The sequence below is a fragment of the Aspergillus piperis genome (assembly GCF_003184755.1).
Source record: "Aspergillus piperis CBS 112811 unplaced genomic scaffold BO85scaffold_43, whole genome shotgun sequence".
NCBI lineage: Eukaryota > Fungi > Ascomycota > Eurotiomycetes > Eurotiales > Aspergillaceae > Aspergillus > Aspergillus piperis.
The window spans coordinates 1-19116 of record NW_020291633.1 but is presented as its reverse complement, the minus strand read 5'-3'; the positions used below and the strand labels follow the sequence as shown (position 1 = coordinate 19116).

Here is a 19116-nt window from a genome sequence, read left to right as displayed (position 1 = left end):
ACAGCTTGCTACTGTAAGTTCACCGCCTGGGACTGGACACCGACCGGGATGAATTCATCGCCTGATAGATGACTTTTCACCAAGACAGCAAGGCGGTCTTACAGCTCAGCGTTGTTTGAAATAAATTCGGTGTGGTCTAGCACTAAACACAGAACAATTATTTTCCATCTTAATCATGTTGAGCTGTGCTAAGAATAAACTGAACTTCTAATGAAATATACTAAGGATATTTTTGAACTAATAAGTATCTCTTTGTTAGTTTGTATAAGTTTTTGCTGTGAAAAAAACACGCCTCAACAGAATTTCTGGTGGTTAAATATCCTCTAAATTTCACTACATCGAGTTTACGGGTGTGATTTGGGTTTGGGGAGTTTTCTTCGCATCCACTGAGCCATATTTAGAGCTTGCCGGACCTGAGTCTGCATCAGAATCCGCAATCGGCTCTACCGCCTCGTGGCTTTGAGTTTCCCTCTTCCTATCCCACCAAAGCAGGAATTGAACTGTTCCAGTAACGACCACTGGAGAGTTGAATTAGTTGCCATCTTCCGCTATTTTCAAATAATACTGCAATGCACCACACTCACTGAGTAAGATCTGCAATATGATGGACCAAAGATAGCCTTTCTTGGCTGCTGGAAAATCCGTGGTTTTCCACACAAAGTTTGGTGCCTGTGCAGAGTAAAACGTGAGAAGCTTTCGTAGATATGATTGTCAGGTGGAAGAAAGCTTACCACTGCCTGAACAACATAGGCAAGATCATTAGCCATGGCGACAATCAAAGCTCTTTTCTCCGTGTCAGCTGAGCAGATTTCGTTAACCCAGCTCAAGATGAGTGGACCAGCACCAACCTGAAACTAAGTGTTAGCTGAAAATCACGTCTGATGTGTTAGGACTTTGGCATACTCCAATATTACTGAGCCAATATACGGCCATGCGCCCAGGGATGTTAGTATAGAGAGGCATCTGGCGCAGTAGAACACACATAACGAGCTTGACAAATGTTATCGCTGAATCAACCTGGGCATACGGATCGAAAGTACATACCGTGATAACGGCACCGATATGGATAAAGGGCCAGCGTGATCCCCGACAGGGACCATCCGAGAGCAGACCCCAAATAAAGCACACGAAGATAGAGATACCAGTCGTGACCAATGGTACTTGATGACATTAGATTCGCTTGGCATATCGCTTTGAATAGACTCACAGTTGTTAATGTCAGCCACCGTGTATGACTTGCCCGGGACAGGAGGGGGGTCTGCATTGAAGCTTTTCAGCCAGTAACCCATACCAACCTGTGGGTATCCATTGTTCCACAGAATGTATATCATGGCTGGGTCGGTTGATTAGATAAAGGACCAAAGTCGACCGTGACAGGGGATCGCGTACGGAGTAGATATGTGTGCCAGCTGTACAAAATTCTTTTCAACTTAGCCATACTCCAAGGCTCCTTTCCAGCACGCCCAATCGCCTGCATTCGATTGACAGAGAGAATATGTTCCTCGTTAGTTATCCACCAAGTCTTCTTGCCGCTCTGTGGAAGATTAGGGAAGAAGAGATAGCCGGCCAGGGCGAGCGGTAGCGTGATGATGCCATCAATGATGAACAGCCATCGCCAGCCAGCCCGGCCATCCACACCGTTCAAGTTTGTGTAAGCAGCTGCTTGAAGAAAACCACTGAATAAATTCCCAATATGGCCGGCAAGCCAGAATATCATTGCGCGCTTTCCAATCTCTTGTGGTGTGTACCATGATCCGAGAAGATAATGAATGCCGGGGTAAAACCCAGATCTATTTCCGAGATTAGATTGCTGCGAGTAGAAAGGTCATATGAGAAGTTTCTAACGTACTCAAAAAGGCCTACCAGGAATCGAAGCGCATAGAGAGCTTTGTATGACTTTACACTTGACATGCACATAGTTGCAATTCCCCAACCAATCTCGAGCTGCGCAACTATTAGTGTCCACTGAAGGCTGCGATCGAGATTTACACGGGGATGGACTACTTACCGACGGAATCACCCAGCGAGGCGAAATGCGAGTCAACAGTAAGTTCGCGGGGATCTGACCAATAACATAGCCGACTGTGAAAATAGAGGTACTTGTCACCAGTTGGTTGCCAAACATCTCCAGATCCTCCTCCATGCCACTAAGGTATGCATTTGTGACATTTTGAAGGTCCAGGTTTTTGAGAAAATAACCAATCTGTAGTTGTAGTTGTCAGCCAAATATATTTACACCCCTGGGGTAAGGTGAGATGGCACACAGATGCAAATGTTAGCACAAACGCGTCAAGCTTAAACAATAGCCAACGCTGGTCGCTGGGTAGTTCCCATGTGTCCCAAATGTAGCCTTTCCATGACTTGAGAGGCCTGACTATATTATGCTCTTGCGAGGAATTGGCCTCAGTATCCCTTGTCATCGTGGATGCACTTTCTTCTATCTTGTAAGTACGAGGCATATTGGCATCTAAATATTCGCATTGAAATACTAGCACGCAAGTATGATCCCATCTGCCGCTATGATCACCTCACTTCTTAGTAGGTATATTCTGCGCTAACTGTTATTTCCCGCCAGTGATCGAGTTAGTATGACCCACAAGGTATAAACACCTGACGGGTTGCTGGCTGAGTAATCAGTTTTCAATCGTTATCATGGACGAAAGAGGATGGGATGGTAGTGTTATGGCGCAATAGTCTCCAGCAATTACCTCTTCCGCAAGCCTGCAGCCAAGGCCCGACAGAGTCATGGATTCAGTCCAAGTTGCCTGGGATTTTAGACTTGCCGCGCATAAATGCCTCGCATCGATTCAAAATGCTTCTTCTCCTCCTGGAGTTTCTGACGATACTTGCATTTGCCTATTATACAATATACAACGATTATGAGCTCCTGGTGGCATTCATATTTCCCTTTGACCTATGCACTACAATATTTGCCCCTCTTCAAAAGCATTTGCGATGATAGGAATATATTCACGAAGTCACAAATTGTCCCAACAGCAACAGACCCTTCTTAGAGACACTTATCCACGACCCTGATCCCTGTGCTCTCGTACAGCGCCCCTCCATAGCTCCAACATCGCAGGCGGACGAGGACTCCTGCTTTGTTGCATGAGAGCAGCATGTTGCTAGAACCACATGTAATCCGCGTCACTGGGAGTTCCATGCACATTAATGCTGAGGCTGCTTAAGCTGAGGTGTCAAGCGCAGATCTATGGTGGGGGCTTTTGCATGTGTGTTATTGGTCCACAGAACGCGGGCACAGGTATCCAGGTCAGAACAGGCACGGAAACGGAACCGATCAAAAGTAATCGTCTCGTCCACGTCCACTAGAGGGAAGGCTATGACGCACTGGGCGGGCTCTTCCTCACGCGTATTTAATCCGTAACCCAACAGTCCCGCAGCTAGTACCATGCGAGGCGGTAGATAAAAGCTCCTAACACGAAGTTGAAGTGCGACAAATGCGTGACTCATTGTGAGTAGACAGAGGGAGAAAAGGACGGTCCTTCATGGGCTGGAATACAGTTAGTCCGCAATTAGAAGGCTTCCGATATAGGGTGAATACATAATCAATAAATCTGGTAGGACTGTCCGGTGCTATCACTATCTCGATGCTGGTCATTCTCACAACTTGCTGCTGATCACCCTCATAACATTGTGAGGCGAGAATAAAGCTGCCTTGGGAGACACAGAGAGCCATTCCAGCCTTGCTCATGTGCATGGTCTTCTGTTTCCTTAAGAATTCGTCATTATAAAATTCATATCCAGGATATTAGGTAATCGAATGTTGTTGGCTGCATATAAAAAAGGGTAGTCAAGTACCTCCATGTTGGGACCTGAAAATTATAATACCCGTTTGATGACTCCTTACAGCCAGGCCTCCAAGCATCCACGGCAGGAACATCATTATCCGTGATATGGCAGTCACCGTTTATTGATAGCTTTGAGTATGACGCTTAACACCACCCTCGGCACCAAGTATCAGAGAGTTACGTGTAGCCGATGAGGACTGACTTGAACTCCAAATTTACGATGTTAGTACATTCCCAAACTACTGCGTGAGCGCCACACTATTTATTCCACGGTTAAAATCTCAATAGAAATGGGAAAATCTGCAAGCCGTCCCAGATATTACCAGTTGAAAGGCTCGTGTTATTGCAAAGCATAAAGCAAAGCAGTCATTTCTGCGTCCCGAATACCATGCGAAGGCCGTCCATCTCCAGCCACGGCGCTATGTACGGGTCGCAAAATACGGTTACTTGAATGTTGTTTTTATTCTCCATATATATTATCCATACCGCTGAATTGCTGTGAAGGAAGCTCTTCCGAGAACATCATCTGGCAATTCTTTCACACGTCACCAGGTCCCCTTACTTTACACTCTCTGCTGAATGGTTTCGTGAAATTCCTGTTGGGCTTCATCCTGGCCCGCAACTTTTACGGCCTGCTCATCGATATGCTTCTCTACCTTCCCATCCATGCACGACTGAAATGCCCTCTCCATATCCCAATAAAATGGACTTGAGGTCGAGAACAGGTAGTCAATGGACTCTAGAGACCGATTGCGGGTTTCTGGGTAGAACAGGAAAATAGTCGGAACCCACAAAAGGTTCAATCCAGCAAGAAGGAAGTAGCTGCGGCTCCCGATACTTGCAAACATGATCGGATTAACTAGTGTGGTCATTCCAACACCAATAGCCCAGCCGGTAATACCAAAGCCATTACCTTGAGCCCGGAGGTCGGAGGGAAATATCTCGGTGGGTATCAAGAAAGCGACGGTTCCCCAGGTCGCGGCATATCCCAAGTTGAACAGGAACAACATCGCAACAGCAGCAGGTGCAAACTGACTGGCTTTCTCTGGCTGATGAAGGGACGCCTCATAAACAGATCCCGCCTGGAGAGGAAACATCTTAGAACCGGAGCCAAAGAAGTCATACGAGGGTCTGGTACTTACCACCAGCTCAACGACGAATAAGACAAGAGACCCAAGCATTAAACATTTTCGCCTTCCGATGCGATCTACGATCTGCGTACTGATAAGAGTGCCTAGGATACCGATCGTATTCAATCCTCCAGCAAGGCCGTTTTGAGTCAGCTCGCTGTAACCCGCTTGCCCAAGCAGAACAGGAGAGTATGCCGTAACAGCCTGTTGACGTGACAGTGTATCAGCCAGCCTATCTCTGCGACTTCATACTTTGAACGGCTTACCGTAATTCCAGTCCAAGAGCCCATGATCTGGAGCCATATACACAGCCAGGCTCGTCGCCCCAGATTGGAGCCGGGGTTTCCTCCTTTTCCAATCAATATTTTTGCGAACTGAAGGGGCGAGCTTGGTTTGCCCTCTTGCACTGTCGCAATTATTTCCTTGTATTCAAGGTCAATTTCTGATTGGCTGCATTTATGACAACGGATCTTGTTGAGGACCTGCTGAGCTTCGTCATAACGGCCGACAGATGCCAGGAACCGCGGACTATCCGGAAGCATCTTGATGAACAAGAGTAGTATGAGTGCTGGAACGCACTGAAACGCCAACAAAAAGCGCCAGCGAATATCCGAATAGCCGTTATTGATGAAAGCAAGACCAAATGACAGCCAGTATGCGACGGATATTCCTAGATCTTCAACATAATCTGTCAGTATATATTCTGGGGCGGATTCAGCGAACGTCCAACACCTACAGTTTGCAATGAAAACATATCCTAGGAAGGCACCGCGGTGATCAGCTGTTGATGTCTCTGACACCAGTACTGGTGCTATGCCAGTCAATGCTAGCCAGATCAGCTTCTCTCAGGAGGTCTTAGTACGGAAGGTGGGCATACCACCAGTGCCAACTCCTGTCACCACCCTGGCGACGAGCATGAAATCTGAACTCTGAGCCGCAGCTTGCAAAGCACCTCCCACAAGTGCAAGCAACGAACCGGCCAGCAGGCCATTGATACGGCCTAAGCGATCAGCCAGCCAGCCACCTCCGAAACAACCGAAAATGCATCCAAGGTAGTAGATGCTGACGATGCCTCCCTGGTGGGTAGTGTCGGTTACTGTGCCATCCGGTTCGCCAATTCCAACCTCTGTAACGTATCTGGGAGAGCTGTTGACACCTCCCATGACACCTTGATCATATCCCTCGAAGAATATGCAAACGAGAGAAAGAGCCTGAATCCCAACATTGAGTTGGCGTGGGGATAACCGCCTCCAAAAGGTTGTATACCCCATATTCTAGGCCTTGCTGAAACGCACTGAATGAGACTATGAGTTTATCAGCTGTAGTTTCAAATCCTTAGCGCGAACAGTTGCACAACCGGTAGTGGTTGGACTATTTATAACGCGGCCTATGTCATGACCGGATCTTGAGACGCTTATCCCTTGCTTCACCAACCTGACAAATGACATGCCGGATTCGCCCGAAATAACCTAGCGAGAACCGAAGCCTTGGGGCAACCAAAACTGTTGTGGAGAGAACCTTTTGAGGGGCCCCGCAAGAGTATCACACGTTCGAGCCAGGGTTTGTGAGTGGCGCCGTTTAGCAGTTTAAGCGTTTAAGCGTTTAAGTATTTAGCCATTTAAGAGTTCTGGCGATTAGGCGGTCAACAACTACAACCGTCGTCCCCCGTACCATGAGGCATTCAGGCACCAATGCGGCCGGGGTATTGAAGAAGTACGGCAGCGACGCATGTTATTTATTCCCCGCAACATCCCCCCCTCCTCGGTTTCTCAATTGGACAGCCAGTTGCTCCGAGTTTCCTCTGCCTTTCAATATGGACCCTAGCGCTTCTGTATCCCGCTCCCTGGACCTAACCGTCCTGGGACTCAATAGTGGCACTTCGATGGTAAGCAGACGAGCTGGACAAGCGAGGATTTAGGGGGCCTTGAAAGCTTATCTATGTAACGCTAGGATGGGATCGACTGTGCTCTCTGTCGTTTTCAACAGGAAACGCCAGATTCACCCATGAGGTTCGAGCTTCTCAAGGTATGCTATTGTCACATGTGGCGCCAATCCCGTTCAGTCTAACGCAGACATGTCTTTCCAATAGTATGGTGAAATCCCGTTAGAACAAACAATCAAGAAACGAGTCATGAACATCATCCTGCACAACAAAACATCTCCGTCCGAGCTATCCGAAGTGAATGTCATTCTCGGTGAGACATTTGCCGCCGCTGTCAAGGAGTTCTGCGGACAGTATGATGTTGATATCTCGTCCATCGACGTTATTGGTTCCCACGGTCAAACCATCTGGCTTCTCTCTATGCCTGAGGAGGGAGAGGTACGCAGTGCTCTCACCATGGCTGAGGGCTCATTTATTGCCTCTCGCACGGGAATCACGACTGTGACCGACTTCCGGGTTAGCGACCAAGCAGCGGGTCGCCAAGGCGCACCACTGATTGCTTTCTTTGATGCCTTGCTCCTGCACCATCCGACAAAGTTGCGCGCTTGCCAAAACATTGGCGGGATTGCTAACGTCTGTTTCATCCCGCCCGATTCCCTCGGAGGCACTGATGCCTGCTACGATTTCGATACAGGCCCAGGGAACGTCTTTATTGATGCCGTTGTCCGACACTACACCAACGGCCAGCAGGAGTATGACAAGGACGGCGAGATGGGCGCTCGCGGCACGGTGGACCAGGATCTGGTAGATGAGTTTCTTCAAACTCACCCTTACTTCCAGTTGGATCCACCGAAAACCACGGGCCGCGAGGTGTTCCGAGATACTTTAGCTTTTGATCTCATTCGCAAGGCGGAATCCAAAGGTCTTAGTCCGGATGATGTCGTTGCTACCGTCACTCGGATCACCGCTCAGGCCATCGTCGACCATTACCGCCGCTATGCCCCCAAGGACCTCCCAATCGACGAAATTTTCATGTGCGGCGGTGGTGCTTATAATCCAAACATTACGCAATACATACAAGCACATTACCCTAGCACGAAGATTCTGATGCTGGACCAAGCAGGTATCCCGGCTTCTGCCAAGGAAGCTATCACCTTCGCATGGCAGGGCATGGAAGCAGTAGTGGGCCGTTCTATTCCTGTGCCCACTCGGGTTGAGACTCGGCAGCCATACGTCTTGGGAAAGGTATCACCAGGCAAGAACTATCGTAGGGTGTTGCAGCAAGGTATGCAATTCGGAGGGGATAGGCACCACCTGCCTGCAGTATCGGAGCTGGTGAACTATGTGAACGGGAAGGAGTTCAACAACAAATGGTGATACATTTAGTAATATAATAAAAGAAGATCATTAGAATGAAACTTATGCGCACCCTTTCTGGACATACATAGTAACATTCGTGAAGGAATTTAAAGAGTGTTTAGTAGGTGTGAATCCTCTTCTGGCTGGCTCAAACTTTAATTGTGTGGGGCGCCGGGAACCCACATGACATAATCACATTGCGGCCTTCGGCAACTTTCGGCTGGATTCAGCAAGTCTGAAGGTGGACGGTGTAGATATATATCCATACTACCGCATCGGATCAGGAGACAACCTCCTCCGCCCCCGGTCTCCGACGTGTGAAAGTAGTCCAAATGCCCCAGCGTCCCCGAAAAGTCCAACGTATTTCAAGGGCCTGTATGTTACACCCTCGTTGTCCCCTTAGGCCCCGGCTCTAATAGCACCCAGGTGACCTTTGCCATCGACGTAGCATCAAATGCACGAAGACCAGAGGCCCACTCGAACCCTGTCAAAACTGTGTGGATTTCGATATCCCCTGTACATATGAGCGGCCGTTACGGAAAAGGGGTGGTCGTAGAGGAGCCCGCCAAGGGGAACTGGAGCCTGCATGCCAACCGGGTGGCGATGTTGCCGCTACTACTATCTCCCCTCGACCTACCCATTCGGAAGATGATCCTCAAGTTTGCGTGACTGCTCAATTATCGACACCTGTCAATAATAATCACTGGGCAATCGCAGATCCGCACTATACCTCCGACTCACCGTTGACTCCCTGGAAGGCGCTTGCAATCGCCTGTCATTCTGTGGTGCAGGAACTCGCCCAGGTGTATTTTGAGATTGTTTATCCGATGTACTTCTCTCATTCCATGTCTCGCGAGGGTAGATTGTAAGATACATGTTTTGGGACTAACCGCCTTATACCACGCAGATTTCCTCTATTCCATCCACCATCGTTTTTGAGAGTCCTCCGGGATGAAAAACATCTTAAGGACCAAGGGTTGTTCGCCTCAACAATGGCAATGTGTGCCTTAGCCTCCGCACGCGCCAGGGATGGCGGTTTATATTCGAATCAGAGATCACGATCACGGCTGTCACATCCGCCACCAGAGGTCTTCTGGGCTGCAGCTAAGGAGTCTATCCCTCGGGACCTGGCTGCAGCAAGAGGCGTCGAATACATGAGAGCATGTGCGATTCTCAGCATTGCCGCCATTCAGAATGGTCAGATGCGCGATATGCATCAATATTTAGGGATGTATCATACATTAAGTATCATGGAAGGGTTACATGATGAGAAGTTGTGGCCGAGAGACTTGAGCGTTGTGGACGTGGAAGTTCGACGGAGGCTGGTACGCCCCCGTGCCTGTGCGATACCTTTTTCCAGTGACAAACTAATGCAGGATGTAGTTTTGGTCGATGTATACGCTAGATGTGTTTTCAGCGACCGTATTGGGAGGCATAATTCGTTTCAGAGAAGTTCAGTCAAATGTACGCTACCCCAGCGAAGTGAATGACGATGTGCTTGATTCCGCAATAGAAGCACCGATATCGGCGGACTGTACCACACATGAACCATCGGTGTGGATGCGTGGGTGGAATTTTACCACTGATCTCTATCGAATACTGGAGCATGCTATTGACGGCCAGCGGCAAATGCAACGCACCGCGAATGAGAGCCCCTGGTCGTTATTTCGTCCGACCCCTGTCCCGGGCCCCTTGATTATGGAGCATGTACATTCCCTGTTCTCGGCGTTACCGTCGCAGCTTCAATTAACCAAGCCTGCTACCGGTGATCCTGAGCATGATATTGTTGGATTCCAATCTGCCAACATCCAAGCAACGCTCCAGCTTCTCAGCATGGTCCTTTCTTCGAGTGAAGATCAAGGTGTGGAGGAGAAATGCGAGGTTGCGGGGAACGTGCTCAGCGTCTTTAGCACAGTGCCAATTGAGTATCTCAAAGCAATCAGTTCCCCACTGGTACGTTAGTCCCATGGCATACTATCATACTTTTCCCCTTCCATCACTGTAGATAGACGAGCACTAACTATTGAAGCTCTACCATTTGGGGGGGATTGGGTTCATTCTTGGATCTGTCATGGAAGGAAGCCTCTCCGAGGTGTCTTACCAAAGAGTTCGCAAACTTCTGTAAGCGCCTAATAGAATCGTGTGACAGATCCATGTACAACTGTGCTGATTAAAAAGAAGATTAGACATGGCAGCACTTTTGTCTCAAATGGAGTCCGGACTCACCCGCTCCACTGGCGCCAGTGAACGGCTCAAATCACAGGTCAAGCGGATAGATGATTACATGGATACGACTCGGCATGCCAATATACGCTCTGAGCAGCCAGGAATTGATCAATCACAACACTTCGAAGGCTACATGAGACCTACCTCAGGTCAGCCTGTAGACTTTGATGACCCACTAGCTTATTTCGAACTGCCTTCAGACTTGCTGGATGATTGGCCCTGGTCATCCGGTGCTGGCTTATTAGAAGGGATGTTTCCTATGGCGTTAAGGAAGACAGAAGACTAGATGGTTATTTGTTGACTCATTCTCCTTATCCACACCTAGCACGATCTTATGGTGTATGGCGTGTCGACAAGCTCGATTCCCCTGGGCTACCATGGTGAGAGCCCTGTCAAACAAAGTATCTAGATTTGGATGTAACTATTCGAAGGTTGAAACTGGAAACATATCATGTATGCTAATCTATCCCTGATGGTCGAAAGTGTCTCTTTTAAATGGATACTTGAGTCTGATTCAGGAGCAGCTGATGTTTCACGCTCATGGCTGCTCGTTGAATCATAAAACGTAGGATAAGTTTGCCATCATGATCAATTTCAGGTGCTGTTAGTTGTACAACTCTATGCCTTAAATTCAAATTCAACTTATAGTCCTGATAGTCAAAATCCAAGCGCTTCCACCTCGACCCGATCCTGGCTGATGTGGGGTTACCGTGCCACTTCCCGTAGTCCCTATATGTTGTATCAAGACTGGAGACTCGCAGCACTGAACCGGCGTAGGGAGTACATCTCTGCCCACACTTGAGCCACTGTCGCATGCATGTGGAGCCGTGACATTATATAGGACGCTCGTTGTGCATCATTTTTCTGCAACAGCGTTTCCAGTTGCTCCAAACAAAGTCGAACATGTCTGCTTTCGTACTGTGCTATCTGCTTGAGAGATTCGACCTTGCAATGCCTGTTTAATGTGTCACCCGTGATCCCGTTAGCTGAATGGCGTGGCGATGATAAGTTCAAAACATCGATTGAATTTAATACGCCCTCAGCTTTATCTCTCTCAATGCTGCCATAGTCATTCCAGAGCCGGACCTCAGCAGCAGCATGCCTGCAGAAATCCTCAACGATGTATTGTTCTTCTGGGGTGCGGAACACATCATCGTCTTGCTGCACTTGACTCAATGCCATGTGGGAAACCATGTATTTGAGGATGACAGGGTAGAGTACATTGTCTGAGGCAGGCCCGCGTAGCCATGAAAAGAAGGTTGTCTTTCCGGTTTGGTCATGGAGGAGGTCTACCCCCTCATGTACTAGACCCTTGGAACTTCTAATATGACCAATCTGGGCGAGTAAGGCAGACCTCAGCTCACTGCGCAGGCTCCATTTATTGTAAGTGCTCACGGGGTCAGTGGTATCGGTGAGCACAAAGTTCATAAAGCACAGGAACATTGCTTTTGCCTCCTTTACTCTTGCGTGTGGTTCTCCATTGCACTCATTAAGTTCATGGGTTGCATCAGGTCCAGTGGACAAACACCTCCCGGTATGCAATTTCTTCTGTATGAAATCCTCTAATTCATCTAGCTCTAGCGACGAGAAGTTAATCACCTGGTGGTCCACGAACGTGTCAAGCTGGTATGTCGCTACTGTGATCCGAAGTACCATCAAGAGATAGCCTGTACTCAGGAAGTATGAACCTTTGTAGTTGCTCGCCACGAAACAAGACGCACAGTAGAGGAGGTATTCTTCGCTGAGTTTGGCCCGTTGTGAAAAGAAGTCAATTTTACGTAGTTCATCGATTATCATGTAGCCCTCGCGTACGGAAGCCTCGAGTACCCAACTCGGGATGTGGGAAAATGACGGGAGGCTCCGCAGAAAGTTTCCTTGCTTCTGGATGACAGATCTTGGGGTGTTGAACAGACCGCGCAATGTCTCACTGGCTTGGATATTGGGCGTCGGCGCTAGCGTCGCGGAGATGATATAAGACCTTGAAACTGTTTCAATGCTGTAAAGGGTTTTGTCAATCCAGAGCCGTTCTCTGATTGAAATGTAACCACGACTGTATGTGTATCGTAGGTACAACTCTGCTTGTTCAATAGCAGTTAAGGATACATCTCGCAGCTCGCCTCTGAAAGGTAGTGTCAGGAGTCTCTTTATGGCCAATGTTGCATACGACGTCTCTTCAAGGCTGGATCGCGGTCCCCAGGATCCGTCAGCATTCTGGGTTTGGAGGAGCTTAGTCAACGCTTGGTGAACAACCAGCGGCACTCGGGCATCAAGGCCAGTGCTGCTGGACGTAGCAAAATCGCCGCTGTCCCATTTGTTCATATAGTCCACTATTCCTTCACAAATCAACATAACGGGATAGTAGGGAGATATGTTCTATGAAGAGTGTTAACATCTGCTCTCTCGAGCCCAACATCTGGTGGTTGAGCAATTTCTTACCCATTTATCTTGAAGAAAGCCATCCGACTCCCACCACGCATGACACAAGAACCGAACACACTTCTCTATCTGGGAAATGTATGTGCTATTGTTTTCCATGTGAAGGAGGGCCATTAGGACATGAGCGTTAGTGCTGACGCTTGGATTTCGCTCGATTCCAAAGGTCAGAAAATGATCGTGTGATTCGAATGTGCTGATCAGAGAATCTGGACATGCTGGTAATCCCAACAGTCTCAGGAGCAATAATGCTTTCGCGGTATCATCGGCGTCCACGCACATTCCCGGTGCTAGAAGAATTCCCAGTCAGCGTCATTCTATTGTCTGTCGTCTATCTGCCCGGAACATAGACATGATATTACTCACCAAATCCTACTAAACCATTCTGTGCTTTAAGCATATTTTTTAGTTGAAGCCCAATGTTCTTCACCAATGGCTCTGTTTCCTTGCCAAGAGGGACCATGCTTTTCAGAAGAGTGACGGCTATCTGCTCGCGCAAAAACCGACATCAGTAGTCAACAAGTCAGTAGTTCGCCATGAAGAACAGCTGAAGAAGCAAGGAATGTGAATATTGACTGATAACAGAGAAATGAGAGAGGAAGGATCTTACGAACCCATGAGGATTCAAAGGCAGTCGTCGGATATGTTGAAGGCACGCCGCCATTTTGACCCGCATACGGAGAATTGAGCGCGCGGCGGATATATGCCTCTGCATCTGCATCCCAATTCTCGCTGTAAATGAGATACGCGGCAGTTGCGGACGGAGAGCCCATCATGCTGCCACATGATTTGAACGTAGAGACCTGGTTAAAGTCTGCGTACCCAATAAGCCCTTCTAGGGAGTGTGCAACGGAAGTAAATCCCTTGTCATAGAGACTTTCGATCGGAAATCGGGAAATCCTTTTGTCCCTAGCTGGCAAAATCCAAGCGAGCACAGATCCATTGTCGAGATGGATGCTTTCTTCCTCAATAAGCTCTAACATCTTCGGTAGCCAAAGTTCAGCGCCGATGGGCAGCTCATATGTGACTGCAGCTGGTAACTTAGGAAGAGCTTGACGCAGAAAATGTGTAGCCCTAGATATTTTCTTTTCCAATGCTTGACGGCCCGTGTGATCCTTCTCTTCGTTCAGGTGTTTTTTGAGCGCAAGGAGGCCAGCAAGTGTACAGGCAATACGGTCAAAAAGAACCGCATCTGCATCCCATCCGCCATCCTCACACTGGGCTTCTGATAGAAACTTGAAACATTCATTGAAAGCCCAAGCCGTCTCACGACCTGTCACCGGTTTCTTTACCATTGACACCCAAGCGGTATCGTAGATGCTACCTGACACCGCACCAAGTCCATAATCAGGATGCTGGTCTTTCCTCAAATACTGTAAAAGAGTAGCAGCCTCTTGCTGGTAGGACACTTGGACCTGCTGCTCCGACTTTTGAGGTATCTTTGGTGGCATGGAAACCATACTGGGAACCCAAAAGATCAGTTCTGTCAGTAAGCTTTCTGACCTTTGATAGTAGCAGCCGAATGTCAATACTTGGGTCAAATGGTCGCGCCTGTAGGAGTTGACTAAGATGCGACGAGGGTCGTTGGACATGGCTTATATGTTTGTTTATGTCACTCCGTCCATATTCCCAAACAGGGTAGTGCATGTTCATCATGCCTCATTTGATTGGATACATGTCAGAAACAAGGAACCAAATAGAAAATACATGTATTTTAACGCACGGGTAATGCGCGCGTGATGCAGAACGCCGCGTTATTTCTCTTACCCATTTGAGTGGGTTGCAGTTCGGTAATCCGATTTCCTGGAATGTTCAATGAACCTTTCGGGTAATTAACATATTTTTTGAACCGTTCTGCTCACTTGCAGAATTAAATGGCTTGATTCATTCAAACACAACCCACGGAGGCGGCCATGGCGGCGGCGCCGGATTGATGCTCGACCCCATAGACAGCTGCAATGACCCCCCCTGTTCTTTATGCATCACGCCTATCTGGACAAGTTGTGGTGGGCGTGGCAAATGGCCGACTACCCGCATCGCCTGTACGATATGGGCGGCAATATCACGGGGATGCGGAAAGCACGACGACGCTGAACCATACGCTCTGGATGAACTCTGTTGTAGCCAATACTACAGTTGGGGAGGTCATGCAGCTGAACGGGTCGGTGGTATGTGCGGAGTATGTGATCGATACTAAAGCGACGAGGTAGACATTATACTTCAGAGTTCTATGGGGTCAGAGCATAAGGCCAAAGGCAAATTGACAAGCTATAGTTGGTGAGCTAGTTTCTTGAGACACGTAGACTCGAGAAATAAGTACATGCACCCACTATAGCATCAGTATATCATGTGATCAGCGTTTGGGAGCTCATGGTTTTAAGCCACATTGCTTATTCATCTTCCTTTACGAAAGACTTTTTGTTCACAGCGAGGGGTTGGGGTACTGCCGCTCTTCTCCGCCTTAGATATAACACTAAGCTAACAGAGGTACGCCAAATAGGGCCGTGCTCAACGATACCTATCATCATCATCATCTCCCCATATAAGCTGACTACGTAACCCTTTCAGCGGAATATATACTTTGTTCTATTACATTATAGACCGTTGACTATAGTGCTCGGCTATCCTCTTCATCCCATTAGTGCTTTAACATCTTATGGTCCTAGCCTGTCTCTTGAGACACACAATTATATATATGTGAGTTGCGTGATCTCTACGTCCATGAAGTAGTATCATATCCCTCGGGGATATTTCTGAAATTAGGATCGTATATTGATGGACGACAGTTTCAATACAAACATCTTTAGAAGTTGTAAGAACGTTTTTATGGTTCGATACTTTGCTGGCAGTGAACAGCAGGACATTAACCGTGCGTCTAATACCACTCTCCGCCTACACTTGGAAGGTCAGACATGCTCACAGCCTCACCGCCTGCTACTTTGATCCAGCTCCCGATGAGGCAGAAATCTTATAATTCAGGAGAATAAGCGTCTTGATACGGAAGGCGGTAAGATTCATAGCTGTACCAAAAGCTAGCCTTACCTTATCGGAGATAAGCGGCAAGGGTGTTGTGGCATTAGCGAAAGGGAGCGTCTCCCTATATTTGCCTGGGGGTGACGAAGAGCCTGCCTATGCTACTACAACTTGTCATTAAGCCACAAAAGTTTCCGTTGATTATGGATACATTGAGAGCATGTTATATTGATGATCATATTGTGTGTCACAACTGATCGGCTTTCTGTAACAGCAACGGGCGCCGGCGCGACCCAGGTGATGAGACTTTCAGATCAGCAACTTCAATGTTGTCCTCCTCGAGCAGGTATTGATAGACCTCCCATGCCTGTATTTGCACTCGTGTAGACGAGGCAAGAACTGTTCCATCTGCAGCGATAGCTTGTGCGCGAATACTCCGCAATGCAAAGGGTACATGATGGACTGTCTCAAATCCCCGTCGTGTCACATTCGTCTCGAGTTCTCCGTTCCAAACATCCTCGCTCCACCCTACCGGCAAGCCGTCACTGGAATCCACTTGCAGCTGGAGCCGCCATTTGACCGTCTCTGTATCCCCATTCCATGATAAGTATATATCGGTTCCACCGCTGCCCCAATCGGTCCCATGTCGCTGAAAGGCTACCACAGCGGGCTCTTCACTGGAAAAGCCTGTCCAGTTTGCCCGAAAGGCCCGGTAGTTCTGCACATCGCCGCGACTGAGCGGTCGGGAGTCCAGATATGCGTGGTAGAGAGGTTCTCTATCGGAAGAAAATTCGGTGATCGCTCCCTCTGAGCCCCAGTTTATGAAAACATTCCCATTGGAAAGGGCTTGCAGTGAGCCTTGTGATTTCACCAGCAGTAGATCAGGAGGAATAAACGAGGACTCAAGGGAAGCATAGCGAGTATCATGATTCAAACTGAGGATTTTGCCGCGGGAGTAGGGATAAATCCGCACCTCCTTGTCACCGCCACCGCCACTTTCAGACCCATATACGGCGTTGTCAAATAGCGATATCCTTGTCACGCCGTTATCGTCGATCTGATCAAGGTATCGGGCATGATGCTGGAAGCCAAACTCTACGTTAGGGCCCAGGGCGAAATCGGATCGCGACCCTCCTAGTCGCCAGATGACACTGCCATCTGTGCTGTTAATTTTGTAAATGGTGCTGGCATGACGCGCGGACACAAGATAGTGACCGTCGATGCCCTTGGTCACCGAATTGATGTGAAAATAGTCCCAGGCAGTAGAGCTATTGTGGCCAATCCCCGCCTGATTGTTGGGAAGCGGGAGAGCAGATTCTGGGATACGCATAGGCGTTATTATCTACACCAATCTTTGCCTTTCTGATGTGGAGGATTCCACCGTGATAAATCAAAGATGTGGGGGCCAACGTACCCTCCGGGCCAATATGATCTAGACTTCTCCATTCGAACAACACTTTGCCGTCATTGATATTCAATTCTGTGTGATCTGATAAGCCCCTATAGTGTTCCACATGACATTACGAACTATCTTGAGATAGAGCTAACCTTGAAATATTGCGTTAACAATCCAATGTTGCCGTCGGTCGGATGTGTAATTGCTCAGATCTCGCACTTCCGGGTGATGGATCTGGATCAAAGCGGTCGATTCGTTCAAGATCTCGAACTCATGTTTATCGGAGAGTAGATGGTTACCCGCGCGGAGTTCTTTGATCGTCTCATACCGTTGATTGAGGAGCACATGGTGACCATGACCATGGCCATAGAGTCCATTGTGCGCACCTTCGAATGCAGCTAGAACATCCTGGCCATTCCACCGCGCGGCTTGGAAGTTCCCTGTCCAGGTCGAGAAGTAGGTGTACCCGGACCAGACGAGCTCACCATCGTCGCTGAAAATATACGCACCAGGCTGCTGTGGTGCTCGATGTGCCGGCTCGGAAACGGCATTGAACGGGGCGATGAAGATGTATCCTCGTTCTAGGCCATGGTTTGGAGGAATGGTGATATTGAGACGGGGTGGAGAGAGATCAGGTCTTGATTTATACCTATTATTGGCGATGGCCACATGGCTAAAAAGTATGTAATTTAGGCATAGCCATGGCATCCGCATGATAATAGGTAACAACATGGTTGAACGCTTCTTATCCAAACACATTGGGGGCGGCCGTGACACTGAACTTAAGTAGTGCCACACAGGAATTAGCTAACCCAATCACCTCATCCGCCCTAAAATTAGGCGGCATACCAAGAAAAATGATCGTCAACTGGTATTGCATTTACCGCATCCCCGAGAATATTACTGCATGCTATACCGTGTGACTTTCAGCAACTGAATAACTTGAAAGGTCTAGCATGAGGAAGAAAGTCGGAGCTTCATTGAAGAAAGAGTACTCCTACTTCGCATTCTAATATGTGCCCGCCACAAAATAATGCATTGAAAGACTCTGAAGCTTAATGAGAATGTAGAACTCCCCATTTTACTATGCACTTATCTATGACTGGTTTATGTAACACTCGCAGGCAGACCTAAGGGAAGGAATATTGATCGATCGGCTGGAAGGGGGCTTTGGCCGCCACTACATTCAAATTCATTGAGCACATCAGCAAATTTTCAATGTCTCAATTGTGGCTCGAAGTGTACAGAGCCCGGAATCTGGTCTCTTTCGATAGCAATGATTCAGGCCTGTCAAATTCCTTAAGTGCCCCATCTTCGAAGAGCGCAACCTTATCGTAGGCGAATATGTTCTCGTATCGGTGCACGATTGAAAGAACGGTACAATGGTTGAAATGACTAGCAACGATGCCTTCCATGAGCGATTGGGTAGAATGATCGACTCTAGAGACAGAAGTTAATTTGTGTAAGCATTTTTCCGCGAAGGCCCCTAATAGGACAAGGAAAAAAAAAAAAAAAATAAAAGAAAGAAAGAAAGAAAAAGAAGAAAAAAGAGAAAAAAAAAGAAATCTAGGGTTGGGAAGGAATATGGGCAACACACCGACTCATGGCTTCATCAAGGATTAGAACCACGCTCTTCCTCGCCATACTGCGCGCAAGTGCCAGCAACTGCCCTTGCCCGGCCGACCATAATTCCGGCTTTATATCAGCGTCCAGTCCGCCCATCTTCTGAACAATAGCAGACAAATGGGTGGCTTCGAGGACGCCTTCCAGGGCGGACTCCGACAGTGTCTCATCAGGATCGATGTTGAGCCGGATGGTTCCGGGCAGAAAGCAAGGGTCTTGGGGCACGACGCTCAGATGCTTGAGGATATCCTGTGAAGAGACATTGATGATGTCGACCCCGTCAAT

General features: G+C 48.1%; 8 protein-coding genes across 8 annotated transcripts; 2 read left to right on the top strand and 6 right to left on the bottom strand.

Moving 5' to 3' along the window:
* Window positions 1-333: 333 nt before the first annotated feature.
* BO85DRAFT_464549 (allantoate permease) lies at window positions 334-2420 on the bottom strand (the record flags this gene model as incomplete). The annotated part of the gene is made up of 10 exons (XM_025661993.1): window positions 334-518; window positions 585-669; window positions 732-848; window positions 904-990; window positions 1045-1160; window positions 1208-1333; window positions 1390-1790; window positions 1850-1944; window positions 2009-2203; window positions 2265-2420. 10 exons carry the CDS (start codon window positions 2418-2420, stop codon window positions 334-336), a joined length of 1563 nt encoding a protein of 520 aa, XP_025509606.1.
* Window positions 2421-3168: 748 nt separating this feature from the next.
* On the bottom strand, window positions 3169-3471 carry BO85DRAFT_493704 (uncharacterized protein; the record flags this gene model as incomplete). Its single annotated transcript, XM_025663841.1, has 1 exon — window positions 3169-3471. One exon carries the CDS (start codon window positions 3469-3471, stop codon window positions 3169-3171), a length of 303 nt encoding a protein of 100 aa, XP_025509605.1.
* A 784-nt stretch (window positions 3472-4255) lies between these two features.
* On the bottom strand, window positions 4256-6210 carry BO85DRAFT_433058 (putative MFS sugar transporter; the record flags this gene model as incomplete). The annotated part of the gene is made up of 5 exons (XM_025658405.1): window positions 4256-4891; window positions 4952-5143; window positions 5206-5615; window positions 5676-5765; window positions 5817-6210. The coding sequence occupies 5 exons, from the start codon at window positions 6208-6210 to the stop codon at window positions 4373-4375; spliced, it is 1605 nt and encodes a 534-aa protein (XP_025509604.1). The 3' UTR covers window positions 4256-4372.
* Window positions 6211-6719: 509 nt separating this feature from the next.
* On the top strand, window positions 6720-8248 carry BO85DRAFT_524945 (UPF0075 domain protein). Its single transcript, XM_025665448.1, has 3 exons — window positions 6720-6824; window positions 6890-6964; window positions 7029-8248. Exons 1-3 carry the CDS (start codon window positions 6753-6755, stop codon window positions 8196-8198), a joined length of 1317 nt encoding a protein of 438 aa, XP_025509603.1. The 5' UTR covers window positions 6720-6752; the 3' UTR covers window positions 8199-8248.
* A 264-nt stretch (window positions 8249-8512) lies between these two features.
* Window positions 8513-10834, top strand: BO85DRAFT_433051 (putative C6 transcription factor; the record flags this gene model as incomplete). The annotated part of the gene is made up of 6 exons (XM_025658404.1): window positions 8513-8555; window positions 8607-9009; window positions 9088-9505; window positions 9564-10133; window positions 10210-10301; window positions 10362-10834. The coding sequence occupies 6 exons, from the start codon at window positions 8513-8515 to the stop codon at window positions 10690-10692; spliced, it is 1857 nt and encodes a 618-aa protein (XP_025509602.1). The 3' UTR covers window positions 10693-10834.
* A 141-nt stretch (window positions 10835-10975) lies between these two features.
* BO85DRAFT_433048 (terpenoid cyclases/Protein prenyltransferase) lies at window positions 10976-14290 on the bottom strand (the record flags this gene model as incomplete). The annotated part of the gene is made up of 4 exons (XM_025658403.1): window positions 10976-12779; window positions 12843-13129; window positions 13206-13326; window positions 13454-14290. 4 exons carry the CDS (start codon window positions 14288-14290, stop codon window positions 11148-11150), a joined length of 2877 nt encoding a protein of 958 aa, XP_025509601.1. The 3' UTR covers window positions 10976-11147.
* A 1769-nt stretch (window positions 14291-16059) lies between these two features.
* Window positions 16060-17916, bottom strand: BO85DRAFT_433044 (arylsulfotransferase family protein; the record flags this gene model as incomplete). Its single annotated transcript, XM_025658402.1, has 3 exons — window positions 16060-17129; window positions 17227-17292; window positions 17361-17916. 3 exons carry the CDS (start codon window positions 17914-17916, stop codon window positions 16060-16062), a joined length of 1692 nt encoding a protein of 563 aa, XP_025509600.1.
* A 515-nt stretch (window positions 17917-18431) lies between these two features.
* Window positions 18432-19104, bottom strand: BO85DRAFT_385712 (P-loop containing nucleoside triphosphate hydrolase protein; the record flags this gene model as incomplete). The annotated part of the gene is made up of 2 exons (XM_025656609.1): window positions 18432-18648; window positions 18806-19104. Coding segments are annotated over 2 exons (516 nt in total), but the record flags the coding sequence as incomplete, so codon positions are not given.
* Between the last annotated feature and the right edge of the window lie 12 nt (window positions 19105-19116).

Excerpts from the sequence above, each read along its gene's own strand:
- BO85DRAFT_524945 (XM_025665448.1), top strand. The coding sequence starts at position 6,753 with ATGGACCCTAGCGCTTCTGTATCCCGCTCCCTGGACCTAACCGTCCTG. Across the intron at positions 6,825-6,889 it reads TCAATAGTGGCACTTCGATG|GATGGGATCGACTGTGCTCT; the intron begins GTAAGCAGACGA and ends ATGTAACGCTAG. Across the intron at positions 6,965-7,028 it reads TGAGGTTCGAGCTTCTCAAG|TATGGTGAAATCCCGTTAGA; the intron begins GTATGCTATTGT and ends TCTTTCCAATAG.